Here is a 24,312-nt window from a genome sequence, read left to right as displayed (position 1 = left end):
TTCTGATGCTCAGTTTGCATGCCTAATGCATTGAGTTGACACAATTTGATTGCTGAATAGATATTGGATGAACAGAAAAGCTAAGAGGTACTGGGTTTAGTCTTATATTGTCAAAACATAATGAGAGTATGGTGCTCAGGTGTCTGAATTATCTCGTCCACACTTAAACAAGACTTAGAAAGTAAGAAAGAAACACTTAGAAAGTAACACTTAAATAAAGAACTAGTCAGCCGAGTACACAATCAGGGCGTTATGCCAAGAAGCTTATTTGTTTTAGATTGTTTGCTTTAAAATACATCATAAAACTTTTTTTTAACTGTGCATACATGTGCCCTTTGACCCATTAGACTTCATGTTGACAATATGAGCTACTTGTCCTACCTTGGCAAATCGTATCGCTGAAAGGGGTGCACGACTCTAACTCCTCCAGCTCATCACAAGTAGTGCAAGGAATACAAGGCTCCCAAAAGCTTTCCTGGTCCGAGTAGGTGTCCCCAGTGCAATTCTCACACTTTGTGTCACGGTCAGCCTCACAGCTGTACAGCATTCCCTGACCTTCAGGACACTTAGTGCAGGGTAGACAATTCTGTGAGGTTTCGTCCAGGTAGAAACCATAGTTGCACGTGCAAATGGCGTCAGCGGAGTCAGTGCAGGGAGTATGCATGCGCAATAGACCGGAGCACTGCGTGCAGGGCTGACATTCCTCCGTGTGGCTTATGCTTTCTGAGAAGGTTTCACCTGAAGAAAGAGAGAAGAAAATTGACATGAAAGGTGTTCATTTAACAGAAAGATAAATACAGATAACATTCTGACAAAGTCTTTGTTATAAGAAACTACACACTGTTTTTGAACATTTCCACAGCCCATTCAGTGGCCTCTGCGAACAGCTTAATGGCAGTCAGCAAGGCTCATTAACCAAAGCCATTGGGTACCTATGACTTTAGGTACCTAAAGTTTAATGAGGCAACTTCTGTTGTGAATAATTTTATTGTATTTACCCATTGTTAGTGATACCACTTAGCCAAATAAGTCAAAAATGCATATATAATCTTATTTTCCAGCACTTGCAACCGCTCCAGTGATGTTATTGCACCCTTATTAAGCTGTCAACATTAGCTACACACTTTATTTTGAATGAATTAATATTAGGCATTATTCAAATAACTGGTACTGTGATTTGTTTTTATTGAGGAGGTTTCAAGTCTTTATTTTTATATTTAATATTTAAAATGTAAAATTTCATTTAGCTTTCTGAATATATTTAATTTTTAAAAAAATTAATTTTAATGAGTGAGATTGTCATCTTGAGGAATGTGATTACAAAGCTCATAAAACACAATGGATGCAGAAAAAAACACAAGTTGAATAAAACAACCGCGATGTAGAAAAATGTTTTCTCCTTCACAACAAGCACATCTTAGTGAAATCCTTCGCACATTTTGGTTTTTGTCACTTCCACTGCTGTTCTGTCACGTTAACGTCTCCCCCGAATCACTTTTGTTGTCTTGTGTCAGCTTCTGTTTATTTGTTGCTGTTGTTTTCGTTGTGTGTTTTTGCAGCATTATTTTCCCTTTTTCTTAGATTTCAGTACGTTTGACCTCTCAGGGCCACCGTAGGATTCAGTGTTCCAAAAATCAAGTTGGGACACAGGAATTAAGCTATAAGGTTATTTTTCCTGGTGGGCATATAAATGCAAAGAGGTCGCTTGGAACAAGAAAGGACTTAAAGAATATTTCAGAAAAGGATGTTTCTAGAAAATTAACACAGTTACTTGAAATGTTTTGTAAATGATATGTAGTGCAGCATATGTGCAAAACTTCCAGGACAAATATAGATGCAAAGGACACGATCAATATTGCATGTTTTATGGAATTGTATTTCGGCTAGATAGAGAACTGGGAAACCCACTAAATTATGCAACAGACCCATTTGTAAGAGCAGCTCGTGTGTGTATGTGTGTATTAGAGACTGGTGAATTTATCTTGGCAGAATTTAACTTCATAAATTCTGCCAAAAATGTGTTGGTTTTTTTTATTTCCAGTGTCTGACTCTTGCAGAGTTGCAGTTTGTCCTTGACTAATGCAAAAATATCAAATAAGTTCAACAAAATAAATACTTTTTGTGGAATTTGTGGATAAGCATTGTACCACTTTTTTTTAATAAATTGCATACAGCAAATATAAAGATCAGTTTGCTAATCTGTAGACTAACAGCAACAATGAATATCTATGATGATAGTAAATAAGATGGAAGTGAACTGCTTTGATAAAGACATATTTTAAAACGAGTGCTTTCACTCTGAGGATTATGTCCTCAACTAACTGCTTTGTGAGCAAGGTGGTGAAATGTGTGCAGTTTACTTTAGATTTTCTCTTGTTTTCCCATCTTTAAAGCAAACTGAAATAAACTAGTCTCTGGTAGGAGACAGAAGGCTTTTGGTATGCAGTCTGCCATGACCCTCTGCTGTTCACTGTCTGATAGCGTATCAAGTTTTTTTGGTCTGCGTCACTGGCCCACCAACCTCGGCGAATGCTCTGATGATGCAGAGATTACAGCAGAGATAGGGAGAGATAGACAGACACGGACGGACGGAGAGAAGAAAAGAAGGTCGTGTCATTTGAGAACCTGATGAATCTGTGTGTGCAGTTCTGCCTTAAATTGATGGTGTCAAATGTGAGTCCTTCACATTTTTGTTTAATTATGTCTTCAGAGGTGGACTATTGTCCCCTCTCTTTATGTGGGCCTGTTGCAGTCGTGTACTGAAACCCTACCGCCACCACCACACTCCCCCCTTGCCCCCATTATGTCCCACTACACCCTCCCCGCTCTTGGACTACCCTCACTCCCCCTTCCCCATGAGTGCTCTCAGAGCCATTATCATAATGCCATGCATCAATAATGCAAGTCAATACATTAATAACACTAGGCTGTAGCATGGAGAGAAGAGCTGGGGGAGTGGGGGTTGGTTATGGTGCCGGAGGGAGGGGGAGTACTGACGGCCTTTTCGTGGCTCGGCGTATCATAACTTTCACTGCTTGTCTAAAACTGAATCCTTCGCTTTGTTTTCAACACCCATAAAAGGACTCCTGACTTTATCCTCTACGGCTGCCGAATGTGTGTTAGTCTGTGTGAGTGTGTGGGAGTTTTCCTGGACATGTTTGTACATGAGTGTGTGTGTGTGAACCATTTACTGAGAAGTTTGCCTTGTTTCTATTCCACTTCCACGTACAGCTGTACTTGTTCTGTTTCATCTCCACTTATCTGCTCATTCAGCCAAACTCCTCAAGGGCTTTGGCTAGCTATCTTTTTTAGCACTTCTGCCAGGATCCTGTAAACTATCTGCACTAAATGAAGCCTAGGAAGTCTGTGTCCTATAAACAGATTGGTGTGCAATCTGATTCTATTAAAAGTAGGCAATATGCCTGAAACAGCACATGGAAGGACATATGGTGGGTGGAAGGAAATGCGATGTTTTTGTTTCAAGACTCTCAAAGAAAACAAAACTGTAACATATTATGTTTCCTCATGTGAGAGTTGAGTGCCATACAGGATGTCATACCAATTCAATTAAATTCAATTTAAATTTAAATTAAATTTTACTTATATAGAACCAAATCACAACAACTGTTGCCTTAAGGTGTTTATTATTGTAGAGCTCCTAAAATAATACAGAGAAAATCCCAACAAGCGGTGACAGTGGAAAGGAAAAACTCCCTTTTAACAGGAAGAAATCCCCGGCAGGATCAGGCAGCGGGAGCCATCTGCCACGATCAGGTGGTGGGGAGGAGAAGGAGACAGATCAAAAGAGGCGCTAGGAAGCGAGCCAGAGATTAATAATAACTAATGACTGGATTCAGAGTGGCGTATACCACCAGTCATGAGTAAAAATTGTGTATTTCTAACTGGATGAAAAGTGGTTCCTGGAGGTTGCTGAGGAAAGCGGTCGCACAAAGGGTGCTTCACCAAACACCTCCTTGTAATTGCTTTGGACTTGGACTGGCAGGATTGTGATGTTGCATTTACAAACACCTGAATGCTTCAAAGCAGAAAGTGCCAGAATGTCTGCTTTTATAGAGGTGTTCACAATTGCCAAGGGCCTTTGATTATCAGCATCTGACTGCTACTTCCCCTCTTAATCCGTATGGAAGCAGTTAGTGTGTTATTACTTTTCCCCATGGTGCATTTGCATTTAGGCTAAGTTTTTATCAAACAAAAGTAAAGATGTGGTGTAATATGTCATCTTTTGTCATTCACCTGACGTTATACTTACCTTATTTTAAGCACATGTTTTTATTATGTCCCAATATGTAAATCCTTAAAGTTCAAAGAGGGCATACTTTATTTTGATTATAACTGTAATTCTAATAAAAGACAGTTTTTTTGTAGTATGCCTGAATAACAACCCATTAATTATTAACAGTAAACTGGAAACAGAGTGTGGTTCACATGTTCTGATAAGTAAAATGCCACACATCTCCTTCTTAGTGTCAAGGTTGTTCCTACACCGTGACTCAAAAGCATATGAACAAAACCAAAACTGAAACATGGGACTATCCAAGGAGCATGTGAATGCACAAAAACTTCCCCCGGTCAATAATACAGCACGGCCTACACTGTGATCTGACTTGGATGCCATCATGGAGAAACATCACAGCGATGATAAATGACATATTTTTACAAAAAGAAACTTGTTTAAAATGTGTCCGGCCTTTGGAAAAGACCCTAACGCTGATTCTTGTTAATCTCATGAAGTAATTAATCAAACAAACTAACAACAGACAGTCTTTTTAATTTGTTTCGTAGCCTTTGCTACTAAATTTGTGGTTCTGAAGCAGGTGAAAAGAAAAAGAAAGAAGCCACCAGCCAAGCTTTTATGCATATTACAAGACACTGTTTGGGCTGGCTTGTTAAAGCAGAGATTTGATAAGCGCGCTGTAATTGGGCTGAATACTGAAACTTCAGCTTCATATCTATGCTTGTGTTTTTACAACATCATTATAATGTTATCTCATGAAGAGATATCTGCTTGGCATTTCTTTGTTTATGAGCTCGAGCAGATCTTGTCACCATCTGTTTGTTCACGCCTGAGCTGAACCAGCTCTATAAGACTGATAATTATTATCCTTTGGGACATTTCAAATAACTATAATTTTAAGCAGATATCAGAAGCTTTTTTTAAAAGAAAAAATAGAAATAGAACAGAAGACAGTTTATGACAAGAAGTCCAGAACTAAACGCTTTTATGCACAAAAGCAATATATCATTAAGTTGCCGACTAACTCTTCTAAACACTTAAAAACACATACATCTTTCCAAAGTCCCACAATCCTAAATAAATAAATCATCTACATTCATGTTCTCACGACTTCTCCCATGACCTGAAGTCTGAATCATTTTGTGAGTCTGGGCTTCCTTGGCTCATGGGTTACCATCCTCCGCTGGCTCAGGGAGGTTTACAGCTACTTCCTGGCCTGGTTGCAGGATGGTTAGGGAATTCATGCAAGAAAAACTGGCTGTAGACCAAACGTGTCCTCTGTAGCTCCGAGATGACCTCAGATTCTAAATTTCCCAAAACATTTCATGCTGGTGAATTTTCCCTGTGCTAAAAAGTGGAGCTGTACCACACTGAGAAGACTTAAAATACCTTTTTGAGCTCTGCAGTCACCATTCATGCTTACCAAATCTACTGTGACATAACAGCTTGTCTGATGCACTACACATCTTTGAACAGAGTTTTTTTTTTTTTCCTCTGACAGGAATTGGAGCTGTTCCCGCTCTTGTATCCTCTCAACATCACTGTCCTCAGAAAGCCTTTCAGCCCAACAAAGCCTCTCTCCCTACATGGTAAAGGCCGCGAGGAGGGCAGGATACTGGAGAACAATTATGTCTGGCATCCAGTTTACTTCCAAACATCCAAATAAGTTTAATGCTTTAAATTAAATGCAAAAACATTAAGAAGTCTGCTACTTTCTGGCATACAACACCGTGGTTTCATAAGAGTGATAATCTAATTTCATCCACACTAATGTCGAGAGCTGTTTTGTTGGGTAATCTAGCTGGGAGCTGTTTTTAGGTGCACTTACAGGATTCAAGGGATGCTATTGTCAAATCAGAGGCTAGCTGGACAGCCCTGAAATTCAAGGACTCAGAGCATGAATCGTAACGACTTTGAAGTCCTGTGACTTCAATAAAAACCATCATGCTCCCAAAACACTGTGTCTTAATAACTCTGATGATAGCTTGATTATGTGTGTGTGTGACTGGGGGGGGGGGTGTTCTCATAAAAACATGGACAAATAAACAAATCAAGAGTTTGATATGGAAATGTTAGCCAGATTTAAACCTGCATTCATTGTATTGACCAGCAGGGGGGGCTTACTAGGCTGTAAAGACAAGACAAATCATAGCAGTATTCAACCCAACTCCTTACTTTTCTTACAGTGTCTGTAAACACTTTGCTAATGAGTTTATGGTCTCAATCCTTAGTTTAAAGTCAATGGGAATGTAGCATGATTTTCATTAAGTAATTATGGTCCCATTTAGTGTAAAATAGACAAAAAATCAGGATATACTTTAGGACATGGCTAGTTGTTGGAACTGAAAGCTTACCAGCATGCGGTGTCCAACTTAGCTCAACCCTCATATGTGCCTTCTGGTTTCGAAAAGGTGAGGTGTCAACAACAGAAATGCTCAAGCCAAGGCTTCTTTAACAAAGTCCACAAACCAGTGGGCAGAGTCATAGCTCCGTCCATCTTTTGTATACAGTCTATGGGTAACATAGTAGTAGAGATTGCCATGCATAAGTCCTGTAGAATCATATTTATTATGTTTAAGGATGAACTGATTTAAACATAAATTTAACGTAAAAAACAACAATGCTGGAGAGCTTTTGCTATCATAAAACACTAAAAAATATTATTACATTTACAATTTAAAACAGGAACAAATAAATAAGCTTTAAAAGCGGGCTAAAACTAAAATAAAACACATGTTATATGGATGGACTGGACTGGCTCTTATATAGCGCTTTTCTACTCTTCTGAGCACTCAAAGCGCTTTACACAACTTGTGCATTCACCCATTCACACCCATTCGCACAAGCACATTTTTTCTAAGTGCTTTCTAAGTAACATTCACACACATATACTCCGATGGATGCATCGGAGAGCAATTTGGGGTTAGTATCTTGCCCAAGGATATTTGGCATGCAGACGAAGGGAAGCCAGGAATCGAACCACCAACCTTCCGATCAGTAGATGACCTGCTCTACCGCCTGAGCTACTGCCACCCCATGTTATACTACTATGAAACAACAAAGATTAACTCACTATAGCTGCTGATATCCTAATAACAAAATCTAGCTTTGCAAAACCTACAGAAGGCTGTTGTTGAGCCCAAAATTATTCACTGTCTTACAGTTTGGCTGTAGGATTTTGGATTTTAAATCAAACTTTGAAGGAAAATTGCAGTTGATTTACAATCCTGCATAACTGCTGTTGGAAGCACGTGTTTTCTCCGGGGACACACTCACAGCGGTAAGCTCGAACAAGTAGGAAGAAGACAGAGGGTGAATTTCAGGGCATCAGTTTATCATCTTCTTCTGTCAGATGAAACACTGATGATCAGAACCAGAGACTACACGGCATGCTCGTGGAGCTCTGCTCTGAGGCATGTAACCAGCACAGCTAGCTCATTCATTAATGTTTGAGTGCATGCGTCTGGGTTTTTTTTTTTTCTGTGTATTTGCATCAGAAACCCCTGAATCTACGAGTGTCCGTGTTCTCGTGACATTTAGACAGCTGTTTGTGTGATACTCACTATCGAGGCACGGCTCACAGACAGTCTGTTGGGCCCCACAGGGTTGGACGACACCCTCGCCGGGCTGACACTGCTTGCAGCATTCGCCACTGTGTGTATACTGGTTTGATGGACATGCTCCCTTATTGGCCAGGGTCCCAACCTGCAGAATGACAGCAACTCCATTAACATTCAGCAGCAAATTGAAGATTGTCAGTAAAACACACACAACAATAATTTTACAGATAAAGTTTAATGTTTTGCGTCAAGCAAAGTAATGTTTCATATTGTGCAACAAGCGCACAGTCTCACACCGCTGGCTGAAAAGGCCATCATGCTGGAATGAAGCCCCAATATTTCACAAGAAAGAGCATTAGAAAGAAAGAAAAAATAAACAGCACTCTAGAAAACGGAAATCTTTCTTACTGTCTGGCATCTGCTTAGGTTTATTTTGGAAGGGCTAAAACTAGTTTGGTCATGGGGCCAATGAGGACCCCGAAGGAAAGCGGGAAGAAAAATCAGAACAGTTGTGAGATGATTAATGGCAAAGCCTCACAAAACGGTCCACTTTCCACAGTCCCTTTTTCTGTTTTCTCTGCTTTCGTGCAATACTACGTTTTCTTTTCCTTGTCTGGCTTCAAATAAAAATAAATTGTAGAAACAAATAATTCTCTGGTTAAACTGCTTACATTTTTTGACACACGGGATCTGTAACTCGAGGTCACAAAGAGGTCCTGCTTTGTTTTTTTAAAACGGTCACATGCAAGTTTAAGATGCGAAGGCATTTATAAAGTGCCAGTACACAAAATAACACATCCTCACAAAGATAAAGCTGGTCCTTTCTACATTCTTCAAATAACAACCTGTTGAGTGCGTTATCAAAGCTGCTGACAGGTAAAGACATCTGTGTGTGCCTCTGCTCGGGCATAAATAAATGCATGACACTCAGGCTTGAGCCAGGACGTGTCTCTACATCTTACTACAACTCTTAAGACCTATGAGTGTGCATGGCCTTTGACATTATATCTAATAGCTAAATCTTTGCTTTCTTCTGCTCACCTTAATCTCTAAAGCAAACATGACAGAGTTACATAATAACAAAGCTTTATGTTTTTCTTCTCCCCATATACATGATGATTTTTAAGCTGATATGTATGAAATCAGGACTGTCTGCTGTAAGCCAGTGTATTGCTTATGAGTTATCCCATTAGTCATAGATGAAGGGTGTAAAGAAAATTGTGTCTCAGCCTTGTTAGACCACATTAAAACAATTTTTAAGGAGTTTTTTTGTTTTTACTACTAAATGTAAGTCAGATACAGCAAATATACTTAGAGAGGATGGATGTGAGTATGTTGACGGAGGTATTTTTGCGAAGGAGGTACAATCGCCTGACAGGCGTCAGGGTTCAGGTGTGTGTGGAATGTTACTGACGAGAGAAAGGAGCTCCACGAAACATCAAATGTCCCCTCGAGCACCTCCACTGAGTCAGCTGGCAGATAATGTCCATGAGTGTGTGGATGGGTGTGAGCATGTACGCTTTCCTTTGGACCTACACAAACACACACTCTCTGTTGCTCTCAACGGTGTCATGGTTCATTGACCTTCAAGTCTTTGGTATTTAATTTTACATCCTCTAAATCTTCAAGAATGTTTTCAGCCTCGTGCAGGAACTTTTTATTTGAAATGTTCCATTAAAAAAATGCCTGGTTAGTTTGATTCCTCTATTATTTTCATGAAAGTGCACAAACTCTGGGAAACAAAGACAGTTTATGTTCATCGAGTGAAGCTCCTAATTCTCCCGTGACTGTTGTAGCACCAAGTTTTCTCTGCGTGACCTGCAACACTTTCTCCATGCGATGAGTTTAAGCCTCCAAAATGTTTTACTTTGTAGCTTCCTCACAACTTCAAAGCCCTCGCTCTCTTTTCCTCACAGCTCGCAGCTCACGCTCTACCTCACGCTCACCTTTCCCATCTGCACGCGTTCATCACTCTACAGTAGCTACTTCCCCTGAGCTGCGCTCCACACACTCCCGACCAAACATTCACATTCGTGCAAACACATTAACAAACCTTACATGTGAACAAACCTGTTCCAAAAGTCAAACTGACACCTTTGAAATGACTCCAAGTTCCAGCATTTTGACAACTGCGTCTTTTTTTGTTGTTGTTGGGTTTTTTTACCCTAGCTCCAGGTGAGGGTGTGCGGCACCAAGATGTCTCAAAGACAAATAACCGAGATTAAAGTGCATCAGTAATGTCTGCTGGGCTGTGCAAACAGAAGAATTACAGGGCAACGCAATTTTCAGCATACGGCTTGAGCAATAGAAAAAAGGAAAAGGATGCAGGGCACTGAGCAAGTTGCAGCTCGACTTGCACGTTTCCTGCTTTTTGGATGGAAATTTGTGGGCTGCACTCTTCAACTTTTGTCAGCCAATTTCCCTGAAGCAAAATCAAGAAGTAAGAAGAACACACACGCACGTGCACACACGAGCACACACACAAATGAATGCACAGAAGCATCTGGACACACCACTTTCAATGCTCCAACCAATCTTACTAATGCAACAGTCAATTTTCAGTTGGAGGCACTTAACCTCTAGACCTCAGCTGTCAGCACTTGTTAAGCCATTAGAGTTCCACTAAACCAGCCTTCCAATAAACTGGGCCTAATTTTAATCCAGACGTGGACCCTAAACTGCTGTTGGCCCACTGGGTGCCGGTGACACCACAACCCCATGCGTTCGCAAACAAAGCTGAATCATCACTTCATGGAGCGAGAGGCAAAGGGAGAGAAACAGACAAGAGGCGAGCCAAGTGAGTGTGTAAGGGGGAAAGGAGGAGAGGAAAAGTGAGGGGGCTGGGAGTGGGTAGGAGGGTGGTTCAGACTCTATCAATATTACATGTGCTGAGCCAGCAGAGGATATATACCCATCAGTAGGAGCAGCTGTCACGTATCAGTGATGCAGCCGGCTCCAAAAACCAAGACCTGGACAAGCTCACGGCACAGGCTGACCGTGTCCATGTAAAGTACACTTTTGCATAGTTTTCATGAATCCTCATAAGGTGGTGGATTTTCTGTCCCTCTCCCACATATTCGTGTTTTCCCCGTCTCCCTCCCTCTATGTTTACTTCCATCTCCTGCATCTGTTTGCTTTTGCCTCTGTGTAGCTTCATCTTCCAGGCCTTCGCAGTGGTGAGAATCTGTGCATCGCCCAGTAATCGCCCTAAAGATCATGCTTAATGTTTAACTTCCTGTATGCCCATTATCACAAGTTTGCCTCACAAACTCAGTAAATCAAGGAATTCACCAAAGTTAAACCAAACCCGGGCTTTACTGGTGATCTCCTCCACAGAGCCCACTGTGACATTGTTATTGTCCTGCTGTCTGTGGAGCCACATGTAACTGAGAAGGGTGGAACTACAGATCCACAACTGAGGCTATAGAGTATCAACCTGAATGGCTCCTGCATACATCCATTCTTGCTTCACAATGTCAAGCCAGGGCTGCGGGTGGGACAGGTGCAGAGACACGAACGTGTGCTGTTTTAAGCACCACAAATACCAGTATCATCTAACATGACCGGGACTTTAAATCCCAGAGAGAAAAGTAAAGATTTTCCGAAAAGTTTTCTCTCAAAAAGTGAAGGGCGTGACAGGCTGGATGGGAAGCAAAAATATTAATAAAAAGAAAAGAAAACACGTGAAAGAAAGAAAACCTCCCCCACACACTCGCACCAGCTTTTAACCACCTTCTAATGGGACTATGTTGATGCGCAACTGGGCATGCTTTTTGCGCACGATGTGACAGGGAAAAATGTAACCAGGTGAAGTTGACGGCAAACATTTAACACCCACGATGATTATGTCAGAGAGTACTCACCGCTCCAAGCAACACTGCTACGAACACGCAATACATTCTGTGTCTTGTTTGCATCTTTCGAGGAAGGTCAGCCGTCGGATGCAGGGCAGAGTGATGCAGTCTTTAGTCTGCAGTGAACTCGGTTGTCATTATTGTGTCTTTGCAAATCTTTTGGATTCTGCTGTTAGAGTAGGAGGAATATAAATAAGAAAATGTCCGAGTAAGTGAGCTGTGTCAGGTGTGAAACCCGCAGCGGGAACTCACTAAGTCCGTGAGCCCTAGCTGCAGATGCGATCCACTCGCTGAGACTGACCCATCGGATTCACGCCTGCGTGCGCTTCTTTCCTCCTACAGCGTTTCATCTGGCAGAAGCGCTCAGCGGCTTCAGGGAAGGGCCCGTCTCCCTCTCCACGCCCACAATGTGCGCACACACACATACACACACGAACTAGCGCTCTCCTTCTCTTTTTTAAATGGTTAAATTACGTGGTAGTTGCTGTTGAGTCGAACCAACCAAGTGTTTAAAAACCAGACTGCCTCCCGTCTAAATGAGTCTCCTTTGAAAAACTTCTGAAAGGAAGACATCCATCAGACTGAAAACAGAAGTCCTCTCAGTCACACGGATGTACACCCTCTGATGTCTGCAGCAACATCCACGCTAATGATGCACAACCCAAACAACCAACCAACAAACAAACAAATAAAAAGTTAACTTTAATGAGAGTCGTCTGTCCCAGAGGTGTCAAATATAAAGCTGGGGGGCCAAAATCAGCCCAGCAAAAACTCCAATCCGGCCCAATGCACAGCCTTGGATCAAGAGGAGGGCATAAGTTTTTGGACTTTTTAACTCTATTTTCCATTTTCTACAGCTGCTGATAACGACCTGGGCATTCATTCATATTACAACAGAGTAGATAGATTAACAATTAAAAAACAGAAACTTTCCTGTTTTTTCGCTACTGTAGAAATTTCTGGGTTTTTTTTGTTTTTTGTTTACCGTCAGTGCACGGTGTATTTTTTTTAAAATGAGGCATTGTCTGTAAACTAACAAGAACTTTTTGTTTTCTAATTACAGGACAGTCTGGGCAATAAGCTACCAGAACCTTTTCTGCAATGTAACGATTGATTTCTTACAATTTATGCCAAAAGAGTCACAATGGCACATTACTGGTCCAGCCCAGATCAAAGTGGGCTGAATGCAGCCCATGATGCACAGTGAGTCTGACTCTATCACATCACATGAAAATCACTTCTTTTTTTTATGTGACTTATTTAAAACTCATGTTAAATTATTTATCATCTGGAGAGAAGTGGAATGAGAGGATTGCTCTTCTGAGAAACACTGCTGCCTTTATGCATAAGAAGAGGTGATGTACTGTTGGAGACTCCTGAGGCAAAAAAAAAAAAAAGATGGATTCAAATCGTGACAATACATGTTTAAAGCGCCGTAGCAGCAGAACAGGCTTCAGTAATGGCAGAGATGTTTATAAGTTCTGTAAGTAGATGTTTGTGCAATATCCTCACTTACTTCAAATCCCCGAAGCAAAATAAATTATATTGTAACTCTCTTTTTTAATTGGGTTCACTTGACTCAACACTTGACAAGTTAAAGGGCATTGAACTATACTTGTGACTCATCCAGTATGGTTCCCAGAATTGTAATAAAGCTCATTAGGGAGCATAATTGAGATTATTCATTTAACTCTTTAAACTCTTTCTTTTAAAATTTGTGATGTGAAACAGCTCATTAATAAATAATAAAAATTGCAATACCGGTCTCACTCATCTCCCAGTGTAGGTATTGATCACGGTAAAGGTCATATTCATCAATATTGTACTTGAACTCTTTGACTTCACAGTTGGAAATTATTATGTAATGATGATGGAATGCATGCAGATCTGTTCTTGTACTGACTTTAATATCCATGTTAAAAGTTGTTATGAAAATATAAACGTCTAATCAGAAAAATTACATGGCAGCAGCCCAAAGCATCTAAGCAAAAAGACATGGTCAGACACGACCTGCTGAAGTTAAAGCTGAGCACCAGAATGAGGAAGTAAGGTGATTTAACTGACTTTGGTTGTTGGTGCCAATCAGACTGGTCTGAATATTTCACAAACTGTTGATTTACTGGGATTTTCCCACAAAACGATCTCTAAGGTTTACAGAGGGTGGTCTGAAAAAGAAAATATATCCAGGGGATTTTTTCTTGGCACTCTTTGGACCACTTTAGCAACAGCTGAGCGTTGTTTGAACACCACAGCCGACCTAAATATTGTTGCTGATCATGTCCATCACTTTATGACCACAGTGTACGGATCATCTGATGGCTGCTTCCAGCAGGTCACCAGATCTCATTCTAATAGAGCACCTCTGGGATGTACCGGAATAAGAGTCACAGCTGACAAATCTGCAGCAACTGTGTGATGCTGACATGTTAGTATGGACAAAAATCACGGAGGAATATTTCCAGCACCTTGTTGAATCTATGCCATGACAAACATAAAAGGCAAGCCAACGCGGTAGTAGAAAGGTATAACTAATGTAGTGGCCAGAGAGCATGCCTGAGAAACTTAAACTCCTAGTTTTTGAATATGTTTAAAAATTGGGAGTGATGCTTTCACCTTACATATCAATTTGAAGTGACTGTGATTTATATAGAACAGGAGGGCAGTGGGGGACAGGAGGGGCTTGGGGGGGGTGAGGAGAGAGAGAGGAAGCTGGTTTGCTCTGAGAGATAAATAATGCATGAATGCAAAGAGAGGGAGAAGAGGGGGAGAGAGAAACAGTGAAACACACAAAGAGAAAGAAAGAAAATCTATGATGAAGGCCAAAGTATCTAGATCAAATTTACAGCATGCTCTCTGTAGTTTATGAAGACAATCAGAACTTGTTCCACCAAAAAAATCAAACACAGAAATGGTTTCTTTGTGCTAACATGAAGACCACTTATATCAGCAGCACTCAGATGAAGAATGCCTCAAACAGCCACTTTAATAGGAGATTAAATCCTTCTGCTGGCTATTTAAAGGGGGCTTAACTCATTGGTAACACATTTAATAAGGGGATTTATGAGTACTTAAGACTGACATAAATTATTAAACAGAAAATGAACAAAAATATTGAAAGACATTTTATAAAAGCTGTTGTAAAATGCTCGATGATTTCAAGGACATAGTCAACGTGGCAAAAAGATAGAAAAAAAATAGAAGCTGTGCTGAGTTCATTTATGATCATTTTAAATGTGTCGCTGTTAAATTTTTAGTTATTCTTTATGTCGCCTGTTTTGTTCTGAAAGGTTCACTTGCATCGTGGGTCCGTGTTTGTTTTATTTGCAGTCTTTCATTGATTTCTTTAGTTCTCAGCTTAGTTTCGCATGTGTTCGGTTAGTTCACAGTGTATTTATGGTCCAGCCTGTCTCTTATCATTTTGTCAGCTCTCCCTCCGTACTTCCTCTTTTCTTTACGTTAGTTTCTTTAATTTTTTCATCTCATTTTTTGGGTGTTCTGGTTCTTTTTCTGGTTTTGGACCACCAGCTGCCAGTTCTTGTACATTTGGGCCTCGTTTTGCATCCAACGAGTAATCATCCATGTTTTTTTAATACTTCTTGCCCAGTACATGTCTTTTTCATTTTTGCGGAAATGTACATCATAATGAGTTGGAGGGAACTGCAACCAGTCAAGTTAAAATTTGCATGTCTGTGTTCAGTGGCGGTCCTAGCCTGTTTGCCGCCCTGGGCGAACACTCCCTCCGGCCTGTAGCTGTCTGGTAGCAGAGATGACAATAAAGTTTACTTTGACTTCAGCAGCAAGCAGGCGCACCGAGGGCTCTCACGCTCACTTTTCGCACATAGAATTTCGAAAAAACATCGGTGCAAATTATAAGTCTGTATCATAATGTCTGGTGTTTTCGTGTTTGTTGGTTTGTTTTTATTTTGTTTTATTTTGCGGGTTGGTTATTAAATGCTGCTCCATCCAGCCAGAGAATCTGCCGCAGGCAGCAGGCACACCTCGCAAACGGAGGGCGCCCTTACTCCCAGCAAATGGGCGGCAGAAAACCGATCGGTGCCTATGCCATTCCCAATATGTGCTGGCTGATGTCGGGGCAGCATGAGTACGAGCAATTTTTATTTAGTTTTTTTGCCGATGCCCGTGATGCCGCCCCCACCACGATGCCGCCCCGGGCAACCGCCCGTGTCGCCCGTATCAAAAACCGCTACTGTCTGTGTTATTTTTGGAGCATTTTCAGGTCAAGTTCGCCAGAAGTGTAAAAAATAGAGGTTTATGAAATGTGCTTGTGTGAAAATAAGAAAAAGAAAAAGAAAAGAAAATGCCTTCAGTTTGTCACATGGACAGAGACAAAGATCTAGATTCAGATACACAACGATGCAAAGTTTTTCTGCAGGGCCGGGAACAGAATGCTTTTTTTGGAACCTGAGAAGGGACAGCAAATGTCTCCTGGACCACCCGTCCAGGACACCCGTGTGTTCTCCTCCAGCTCCCAAACACATACTAACTCACTGCACAGTCACTGTTTTTCTCCACCAGCACCACCTGAGAAGAGTACAGCACCTGTCATTCCTACATTAGCAGCAGCACCGAAGTACAAACAGGCTGGAGATGAGCTCCACAGTCTGGTTGCGAGCTTTCCTTCTAATGTACTGTAATAGCTGGAGAGGCATCATATAACGAGCCAAGCAAGCCCTCGAATTACTCTGAGAGCACTCACACCAATATGGGAGTGATATCAAGTTGTCTTTTGTGAGGAGACATTCATAGCACCGCAGTACTTCCCTGTTACATCATGCCTTTCTCTCTAAATCAACAAAACACCATCATCATGTGAAGCAAGAGTTGAGCTTGTGCAGATACTCTTAATTTCATTGTGTGCCTTCTGTGGGGATCAAATGATTAAACTTGTGTTAAAGTGGATCTTTTTAGAGCACCCAGATGGCAACAAACCCAGCTTGTTCCCACGAGACTCCCTCATCTGCACAGTATTGATCTGATCTGGGTACTCTTCTCTCTCTTGATTGTACACCCTGTCAAGCCTCTGTTCACTAGCTGCCACATCTCATAGAAAAAAAGTCAATAAACATCTCCACACCACACTCCTGGTGTAAAAGAAATAACCAAAATATACATGATTTTTTTTTTTCCTTTTTAACATTTTCAGCCTGCTTACTTCCTTCATTAGACATTCATCTGAAAACTATTATGACTAAATATGTCTTATCACGAGGTTTACCCACATTGCTACAACATCCACAGTGAATGAAGTTCATTCATTGTCAATTTTTGCACCAAAACAAGTAGGCAAGCAGGAATTCCACCTTGTCAGTGACACATTAAAGGTATACATACCTCTATGTCAAAATTTTGTCCATGCATGTGCTCTGATGGCCACAGTTCAGTCTGGCACAATGTCTGTGCATTTACATTTGTGTAAAACGTGTTTGCTCATCCCCATTAATAAGAGCATTATTCGCTTCCCTGCTGATGCACTGAAGAGAGCAGGCGATGTGGGGACTTTTGGGGGGTTGAATTGGCCTTTGTATTGATCGGGTTTGCACAGAGCTGAGCCTCGGGCTGATGACTGTCAGTGCAGTCCATTATGCATTCAGATATGAACTGAATGATGTGCTCATAGATGCAAAAGTAAACCTGCTCTCTACAGACATCAAAGTTTTTAAAAAAAAACAAAACAAAACGCTTTCAGAGCCTTTTTGGATAAGGATCACAAAATATTTCACAACAACAGTCACAAGTAATAAACATAAAATTAAAACATAGTAATATCTACTGGTTAAAAGCAATCTGTAAGAGTAAGTCTTGAGCTGCTGTACATACTATAAGCAAAGGTATTAGACAACAGGGGCAGTTACAGTGTCACACTATTCCTAAAAGTGATGCAACAGCACAAGTACGACTTGAATTTAACCTGAAACATAAAAACAGCCTTTTTATGCAGCTGGTAAAGGGTTCTGCAACCACATGCATGTTCTGCATTCCCGTACCAGACCTCACACTATTCACAGCTCCGTATGTCGGCTGTTCCTCCTTATCTGGCTCGTCACACAGATGGCAAACACCAAAAATAGAGGTGGTTTTAGGTTAAATCAGATTATGGCTGGATTATAACAACGCTAGTTAAAGTTTAGAGTTAGTATGTCTGCATGATTGAAGAACAGACGTGCTATAAATTATAATAACATACCTTCAGTTCAGATTAGAGACTAACTGCCTTTTTATTTTAACTTTTAAGGGAAGCCATCCTGAACTCGTCTGTGAGCTTGTAAAGCAAAGACTAAAATCAGCAAGCAAGAGCTCTCTGAGCTCTCTGACTGTATGAATGTTGCTTTGTGAGAGTGTTCCCACTTCAAGAGGTTTTCAGGTTTCTTGTTGCGACTAACATTATTGGTAGATTCAAATTTCAACTGCTAAGATTTAAATGCTTATGAACAGCCATCCAGTACAGTTTAACACTCATAAAAAGATTATTATTAGCTACAAAACAGTGTTTGTTAGAGCAGAGCTGGAAGGCATGACACTAGAGCACAAAATAACATAACGCTGTAAAAACGAATCACTTGTGTGTATAGAACTTTTATGTTATTAGTAACTGAGTTATGAATTATGAATTCCTTGTGTATTTATGCTCTCCTTATGTCTAGGACCACTACCTGAGCCTGATATGATGACATCTGGAGCCAGATTAAGCCAGGTTCAGCCCTGGCGTCTCATCGTGGTTGTGTTAGATGGGCAGTCTGAGATGGAATCGGCCTGTCCAAAGTAGTCCACCCACCCGTAAAGTCCTGTGACCTCATCCTCCACCACTCCTTCCTTCAATGCAACACAGTTTTTCTAAGCTCCACTTTGGCCCAAACTTCCATCAGCTTAAGAATCTCCAGAGCCTGCAAGTATCGCCACAAATGTTCTGAGAGGTTGAAAAGGGAATGAGGCAGCAGTCCAGATGTCCTGTGTGGGCATAACTACACTAACCAATTTTGATTGCCTGGCTGTCAGGCATTTCCAAGATGCATGCTGCTGTGGGAAGGGCAGTGTGGTGCAGGATTCTGCTGCAAATGGCCCTGCCTGCACTGATTATCAGAGGCTCCACAAAGCAAACTGCAGCCATGACGCGCGGTGGGCTTGTGGTGTCTGACATAAAGACTGTGACAAACTGATGTGGGTTAATGTGCTGCTCGTGCGATAGATTCTTGGGGCCACTCTAGATGTTAGGGTCAACTAAATTTGGACTTGTTGAGGTAAAGAGCAGCATCAAAATATGTTGTTTCCAAGGGGGTTCACCTCAAGGTGACAGGTTCAGATACAGGACTGGATACTGATATACAGATTTAACTGTGGAAAGTGTGGCATGAGGACACATTCATTGCAGAAATGAAGACTAAGTTACATGGATTTGTATCTTGCGATGCTTTTATATATGTTTTATTTATCTGTTTATCAGTTTTTAACTTTTTCAGGTGCTTTTAGGTGATATTTCCAGAAATACAATTTACTGTTGGTTAACTGTGAATCAGTTGCTGTTAAAAATTTTGATATTATTTAATTGTTTGATGATATAAATACTAAAATGAGCAAATAGCTTCAAAATGAACCACAGGATGAAATATAGTGGGATGCAAAAGTTTGGGCAACCTTGTTAATAGTCATTACTTTCCTGTATAAATCGTTGGTTGTTACAATAAAAAATGTCAGTTAAATATATCATATAGGGGACACACACAGTGATATTTGAGAAGTGAAATGAAGTTTATTGGGTTTACAGAAAGTGTGCAATAATTGTTTAAACAAAATGAGGCAGGTGCATAAATTTGGGCACCACAAAAAAGAAATGAAATCAACATTTAGATCCGCCTTTTGCAGAAATTACAGCCTCTAAATGCTTCCTGTAGCTTCCAATGAGAGTCTGGATTGTGGTTGAAGGTATTTTGGACCATTCCTCTTTACAAAACATCTCTAGTTCATTCAGGTTTGATGGCTTCCAAGGATGGACAGCTCTCTTTAACTCACACCACAGATTTTCAATAATATTCAGGTCTGGGGGCTGAGATGGCCATTCCAGAACGTTGTACTTGTTCCTCTGCATGAATGCCTTAGTGGATTTTGAGCAGTGTTTCGGGTCGTTGTCCTGTTGAAAGATCCAGCCCCAACGCAGCTTCAGCTTTGTAACTGATTCCTGGACATTGGTCTCCAGAATCTGCTGATACTGAGTGGAATCCATGTGTCCCTCAACTTTGACAAGATTCCCAGTCCCTGCACTGGCCACAGAGCCCCACAGCATGATGGAACCACCACCATATTTTACTGTAGGTAGCAGGTGTTTTTCTTGGGATGCGGTGTTCTTTTTCTTCCATGCAATACGCCCCTTGTTATGCCCAAATAACTCAATTTTAGTTTCATCAGTCCACAGCACCTTATTCCAGAATGAAGCTGGCTTGTCCAAATGTGCTTTAGCATACCTCAAGCGGCTCTGTTTGTGCTGTGGGCGGAGAAAAGGCTTGCTCTGCATCACTCTCGCATGCAGCATCCAGGGGCGGATCTAGAAGGGTGGCATGGGGTGGCAAGTGCCACCCTAAAATGATCCCTTGCCACCCCAAGTGCCAGCCCAGTTTTGCATATGACAGTGTTGTTTATTAAAATAAGATAGCATTAACAGTTTGAGCGTAGTTACAGTCAACAGTGAATATAAATGCTAAAACTGAATATTTTGCATAGTGTTCCCCCCCTCCACCATTAACAAATGGTTCAGCCCATAGCAGGACCGGCTTTTTTCTTGTTTTCAGTAGCAAGGGATGCTTATGATTGTGCCAGAGCACATTTTGAACAACACCATGGGAATTTCAGATTTTACACAGGTGGTTGGATGTTACACTCTGGAAATGGAAGGAAGGTGAGTGTTATTAACCCTGTGTGGTCCACGGACACGCTGCACCTCCAAATCACATGACTATTTTAAGCTGACAAGCTGCAGCCGCTGAGTCTCTGTTTCAGCCCACATTGAAAGTTCGGACTTCAAAGTTTTTAGATTTTAATTACAGGCCAGTAAATCCAGAGTTATGATAATATATATAAGCCATGCTTTTTTCTAAATACTGTCATCACGTTTTTTATGTGTGTGTGTTTTAAGCGTTTTCTAAGGACAGCGCGAAAACAGTAAAGAAAGGAAAAGAAGCCACCTCTTTCCTATCGGTGGAAAAATGTACCATGTCAACCAATTTAAAAAAAAGTCAACATGTGGGATTTGGTTGTTTAGGAAGAGGGGAGAGTTTTGGGAGTGACGGTAACGCCAGCGAGACAGAGCGAGCGAGTGAGAGAGAGAGAGAGTTTTAGATGTGGGAGATTTGTGACGTTTAGTGTGGAGTGTATACTTAGTGTGTTGTGTTGTCTTCTGTAGCTGTTCTGTTGTGTAGTCGTTTTGTTTTGTGTGTCAGTGAGGGCACTAATGAATGTCACAAAGGCACATTTGCAATGTAAACACTGTCACTAAGTAGAAAACCAGCGGAATGATACACCTCCTGTTGTCAGGCCTGCAGGTTTATCCCTGTGCTCTTCTCCTCTGTCTTTTGGTGGACAAACTTTTTTTTTTTTTACTGGCACACATCATTTGTGGGGCATCTTTTTCCGAAACCTGATTGTTCTCTCATTTTAGTTTTAGTAATATTTTTAAATGGTTGTACAAAATGAAAAAGCGGCAGGTGTATTGGCTGCATTTTTAGATAAATTTACTCTACGTGTCTTTGGCTTTTTTTTACAGTAAAAAAATACTACTAGGATTTTAAGTTCTTTGTGTGATTTCAGATCAGTAATACTAATGCAGTATGTCAGTGAAAAAAACAACTAAATTCAGTTGAGCTGAAAATAATGATACCATACAAGGCAAAGGGAAAAAAAATAAAATGAAACAATCTGAGGGCGAAATACAAACGTAAACTCAAAAGGAGTCAAAAATGGCCGGTTGTATTTCAGATCTCAGTGGGTTAATCCAACAAATCATGAAAAATCAGGTTTAAATTTTTGTTCATGACAGTGCAGATTTCTGACATTTTGTGTAATTTAAGCTGTAACAACGTGATTGTTTTCTAACAAAAAACAGTGTGAAACTTAAGTTAGACTTGTGTTTGTAAATGAACCGCCCCATGTTGTGTAGCTTTCTGGATTTTATACTTATTGGGCTACATGTTTATTTATTATACAGGCTATACAGTACATAAAATCAAAACTCACATGTTTTATGTAACTAAAGTGTGTAATTATGTGGGCTAAAGACAATAATTAAGTTATAGACTATATTTATATGAAAAACGTGTATACTTACTGCATTTGAATCATTTTAACCATATGTAACCACCTGCATATGTGTTTGAAAAAAAAAAAGGCTCTGATTTTGCCACCCCATTTGATTTCTTTGCCACCCTCATGCCACCCTAAGAAAATTTCTCTAGATCCACCCCTGACAGCATCTCCTTGTGTAAAGTGCACCAAATGGTTGAACGATGCACAGTGACTCCATCTGCAGCAAGATGATGTTATAGGTCTTTGGTGCTGGTCTGTGGGTTGACTCTGACTGTTCTCACCATTCGTCACTTATGTCTATCCGAGATTTTTCTTGGTCTGCCACTTCGAGCCTTAACTTGAACTGAGCCTGTGGTCTTCCATTTTCTCAATATGTTCCTAACTGTGGAAACAGACAGCTTAAATCTCTGAGACAGCTTTCTGTATCCTTCCCCTGAACCATGATGGTGAACAATCTTTGTCTTCAGGTCATTTGAGAGTTGTTTTGAGACCCCCATGTTGCTACTCTTCAGAGAAAATTAAAAGAGGAGGGAAACTTACAACTGACCCCCTTAAATACTCTTTCTCATCATTGGATTCACCTGTGTTTGTAGGTCTGGGGTCACTGAGCTTACCAAGCCAATTTGAGTTCCAATAATTAGTTCTAAAGGTTTTGGAATCAATAAAATGACAACAGTGCCCAAATTTATGCACCTGCCTCATTTTGTTTAAACAATTATTGCACACTTTCTGTAAATCCAATAAACTTCATTTCACTTCTCAAATATCACTGTGTGTGTCTCCTATATGATATATTTAACTGACATTTTTTATTGTAACAACCAACGATTTATACAGGAAAATAATGACTATTAACAAGGTTGTCCAAACTTTTGCATCCCACTGTAAAAGGGCAAAGAGTTGGATCCAGAATTGTTTTGCTAATCAAATCTTTGAAGTCAAATGAGTTCTTGAAGTGAAATGTTCAAGGAGAAAAATGTGGGATTCAATATAATATTCATATAATATATAACAATTGCAAATAGGGCTCAGGAAGTCTTTGGATTTGATGTTTACAGAACCTTGACTTATTTACATAACATTCATTAATTCATAAAAAAAAGATCTGATTAATACTTTCAATCACTGTAAGTGTGTGAAGCTTCCTAAAATGCCCTGAACGTTTAAAAGATGGAATGAAAAGTTTAGCTCCAACGTCAGCGAGGAGGTCTTGGATAAGGAGTCCTTTGTCTGCCACGTCTTGGTCTCCTGGCTCCAGCCAGGGAAGGACTCCACTGATGCTTATCATCTCCTTATCAGAGATGCAGACAGTATACAGGGGTGAGATGAATTCCAACCCACTGGGCGAAACTCCCATCAGCCCTTTCAGAGTCATCCTGATCCTGCAATTGGAGAATGTTTGTGACTTTAAGGTCAGAGAAGAGGATGTCTCGTGTGCGATCGACAGGCAGTCTAGCATGACAGTCACATTCTGACAGCATCTCTGGAATTTGAGGGGCATAGTGGCCTTGGCAGGCTTCCTCACCAGTTTTCTTTGTTTAGTCTAGTCCACTGTCAATAAGCAGATGGACTCCTAAAACATCCCGAAGACACTGTCAGAAATTTAGTGTAGAATCCTGTTAGGTCATCAGATGACCGATATCTGCTGAAGAGGACAGGAGATGGCAGGGCTTTGTCTTCCAACCTGGCTTCCAGGTCTTGGATGTAGTCCACAGCCTCATCCAGGGCACCTGTAGAGATAAAAAGACTAAAGAAAATAAGGTGATCGTCTTGACATATTCAGTACTGCTTATCTACACATCCCATAACAATAATGATATGCAAAGCATCTCTAACAACATCACTGCAGACTCAGGTTTCTGGTTTCCACAGCTAGAAAACCACAACACCCTAACTCTATTACAATACCATGTGCTGATAAACCTGTTGATATATTTACAGTACTTGTCAAGTTGACCTCACTAAAACATATGTATCTAGTGACTGAACTCTGTGACTGAAAAACAAAAGACAAGCACATTGCTACATTTATAATTTCCGTGACCAGGTTATGTAACAGAGATCTGAAGTTGTTTAATGAGGAAGGCATTTATACTTTTACAGTGCATATTTGGCATCGTAGACCCATCGTTGAACCATTGTTAATGTTAATCATACCTGCTTGAGGGTGTGTCACCTTGTCCTGATCCAGCGTCACAGCCTTAGCTGGTGTTGTGCCAAAAGAGCAATTTCTGGTATTTGTCAAAAAATGATCTATAATCTGTCAAATGTATCTCTCATGAAAGTTATAAAGTCATTGTAAGCCACAGACAGCATTCCTGTCACAAGGCAGAAA

The 24,312-nt window shown here is 40.6% G+C and overlaps 1 protein-coding gene across 1 annotated transcript in view; it reads right to left on the bottom strand.

Annotated features, from left to right (window-relative positions):
• Positions 1-12,090, bottom strand: part of ngfrb (nerve growth factor receptor b) — a 35,363-nt gene extending 23,273 nt beyond the window's left edge. Inside the window, exons 1-3 of the mRNA XM_005471237.4 lie at positions 11,679-12,090; positions 7,819-7,960; positions 382-738 (exon numbers count right to left, since the gene is read on the bottom strand). Of these exons, the coding sequence (XP_005471294.1) occupies positions 382-738; positions 7,819-7,960; positions 11,679-11,732 (553 nt within the window). The 5' untranslated portion in view covers positions 11,733-12,090. The remainder of the gene's footprint in view (positions 1-381; positions 739-7,818; positions 7,961-11,678) is intronic.
• Between the last annotated feature and the right edge of the window lie 12,222 nt (positions 12,091-24,312).

The sequence above is a fragment of the Oreochromis niloticus genome, linkage group LG8 (genome assembly GCF_001858045.2).
Source record: "Oreochromis niloticus isolate F11D_XX linkage group LG8, O_niloticus_UMD_NMBU, whole genome shotgun sequence".
Taxonomy (NCBI): domain Eukaryota; kingdom Metazoa; phylum Chordata; class Actinopteri; order Cichliformes; family Cichlidae; genus Oreochromis; species Oreochromis niloticus.
The sequence above is the reverse complement of the archived record's forward strand: the minus strand, read 5'-3'. Positions and strand labels throughout refer to the sequence as shown.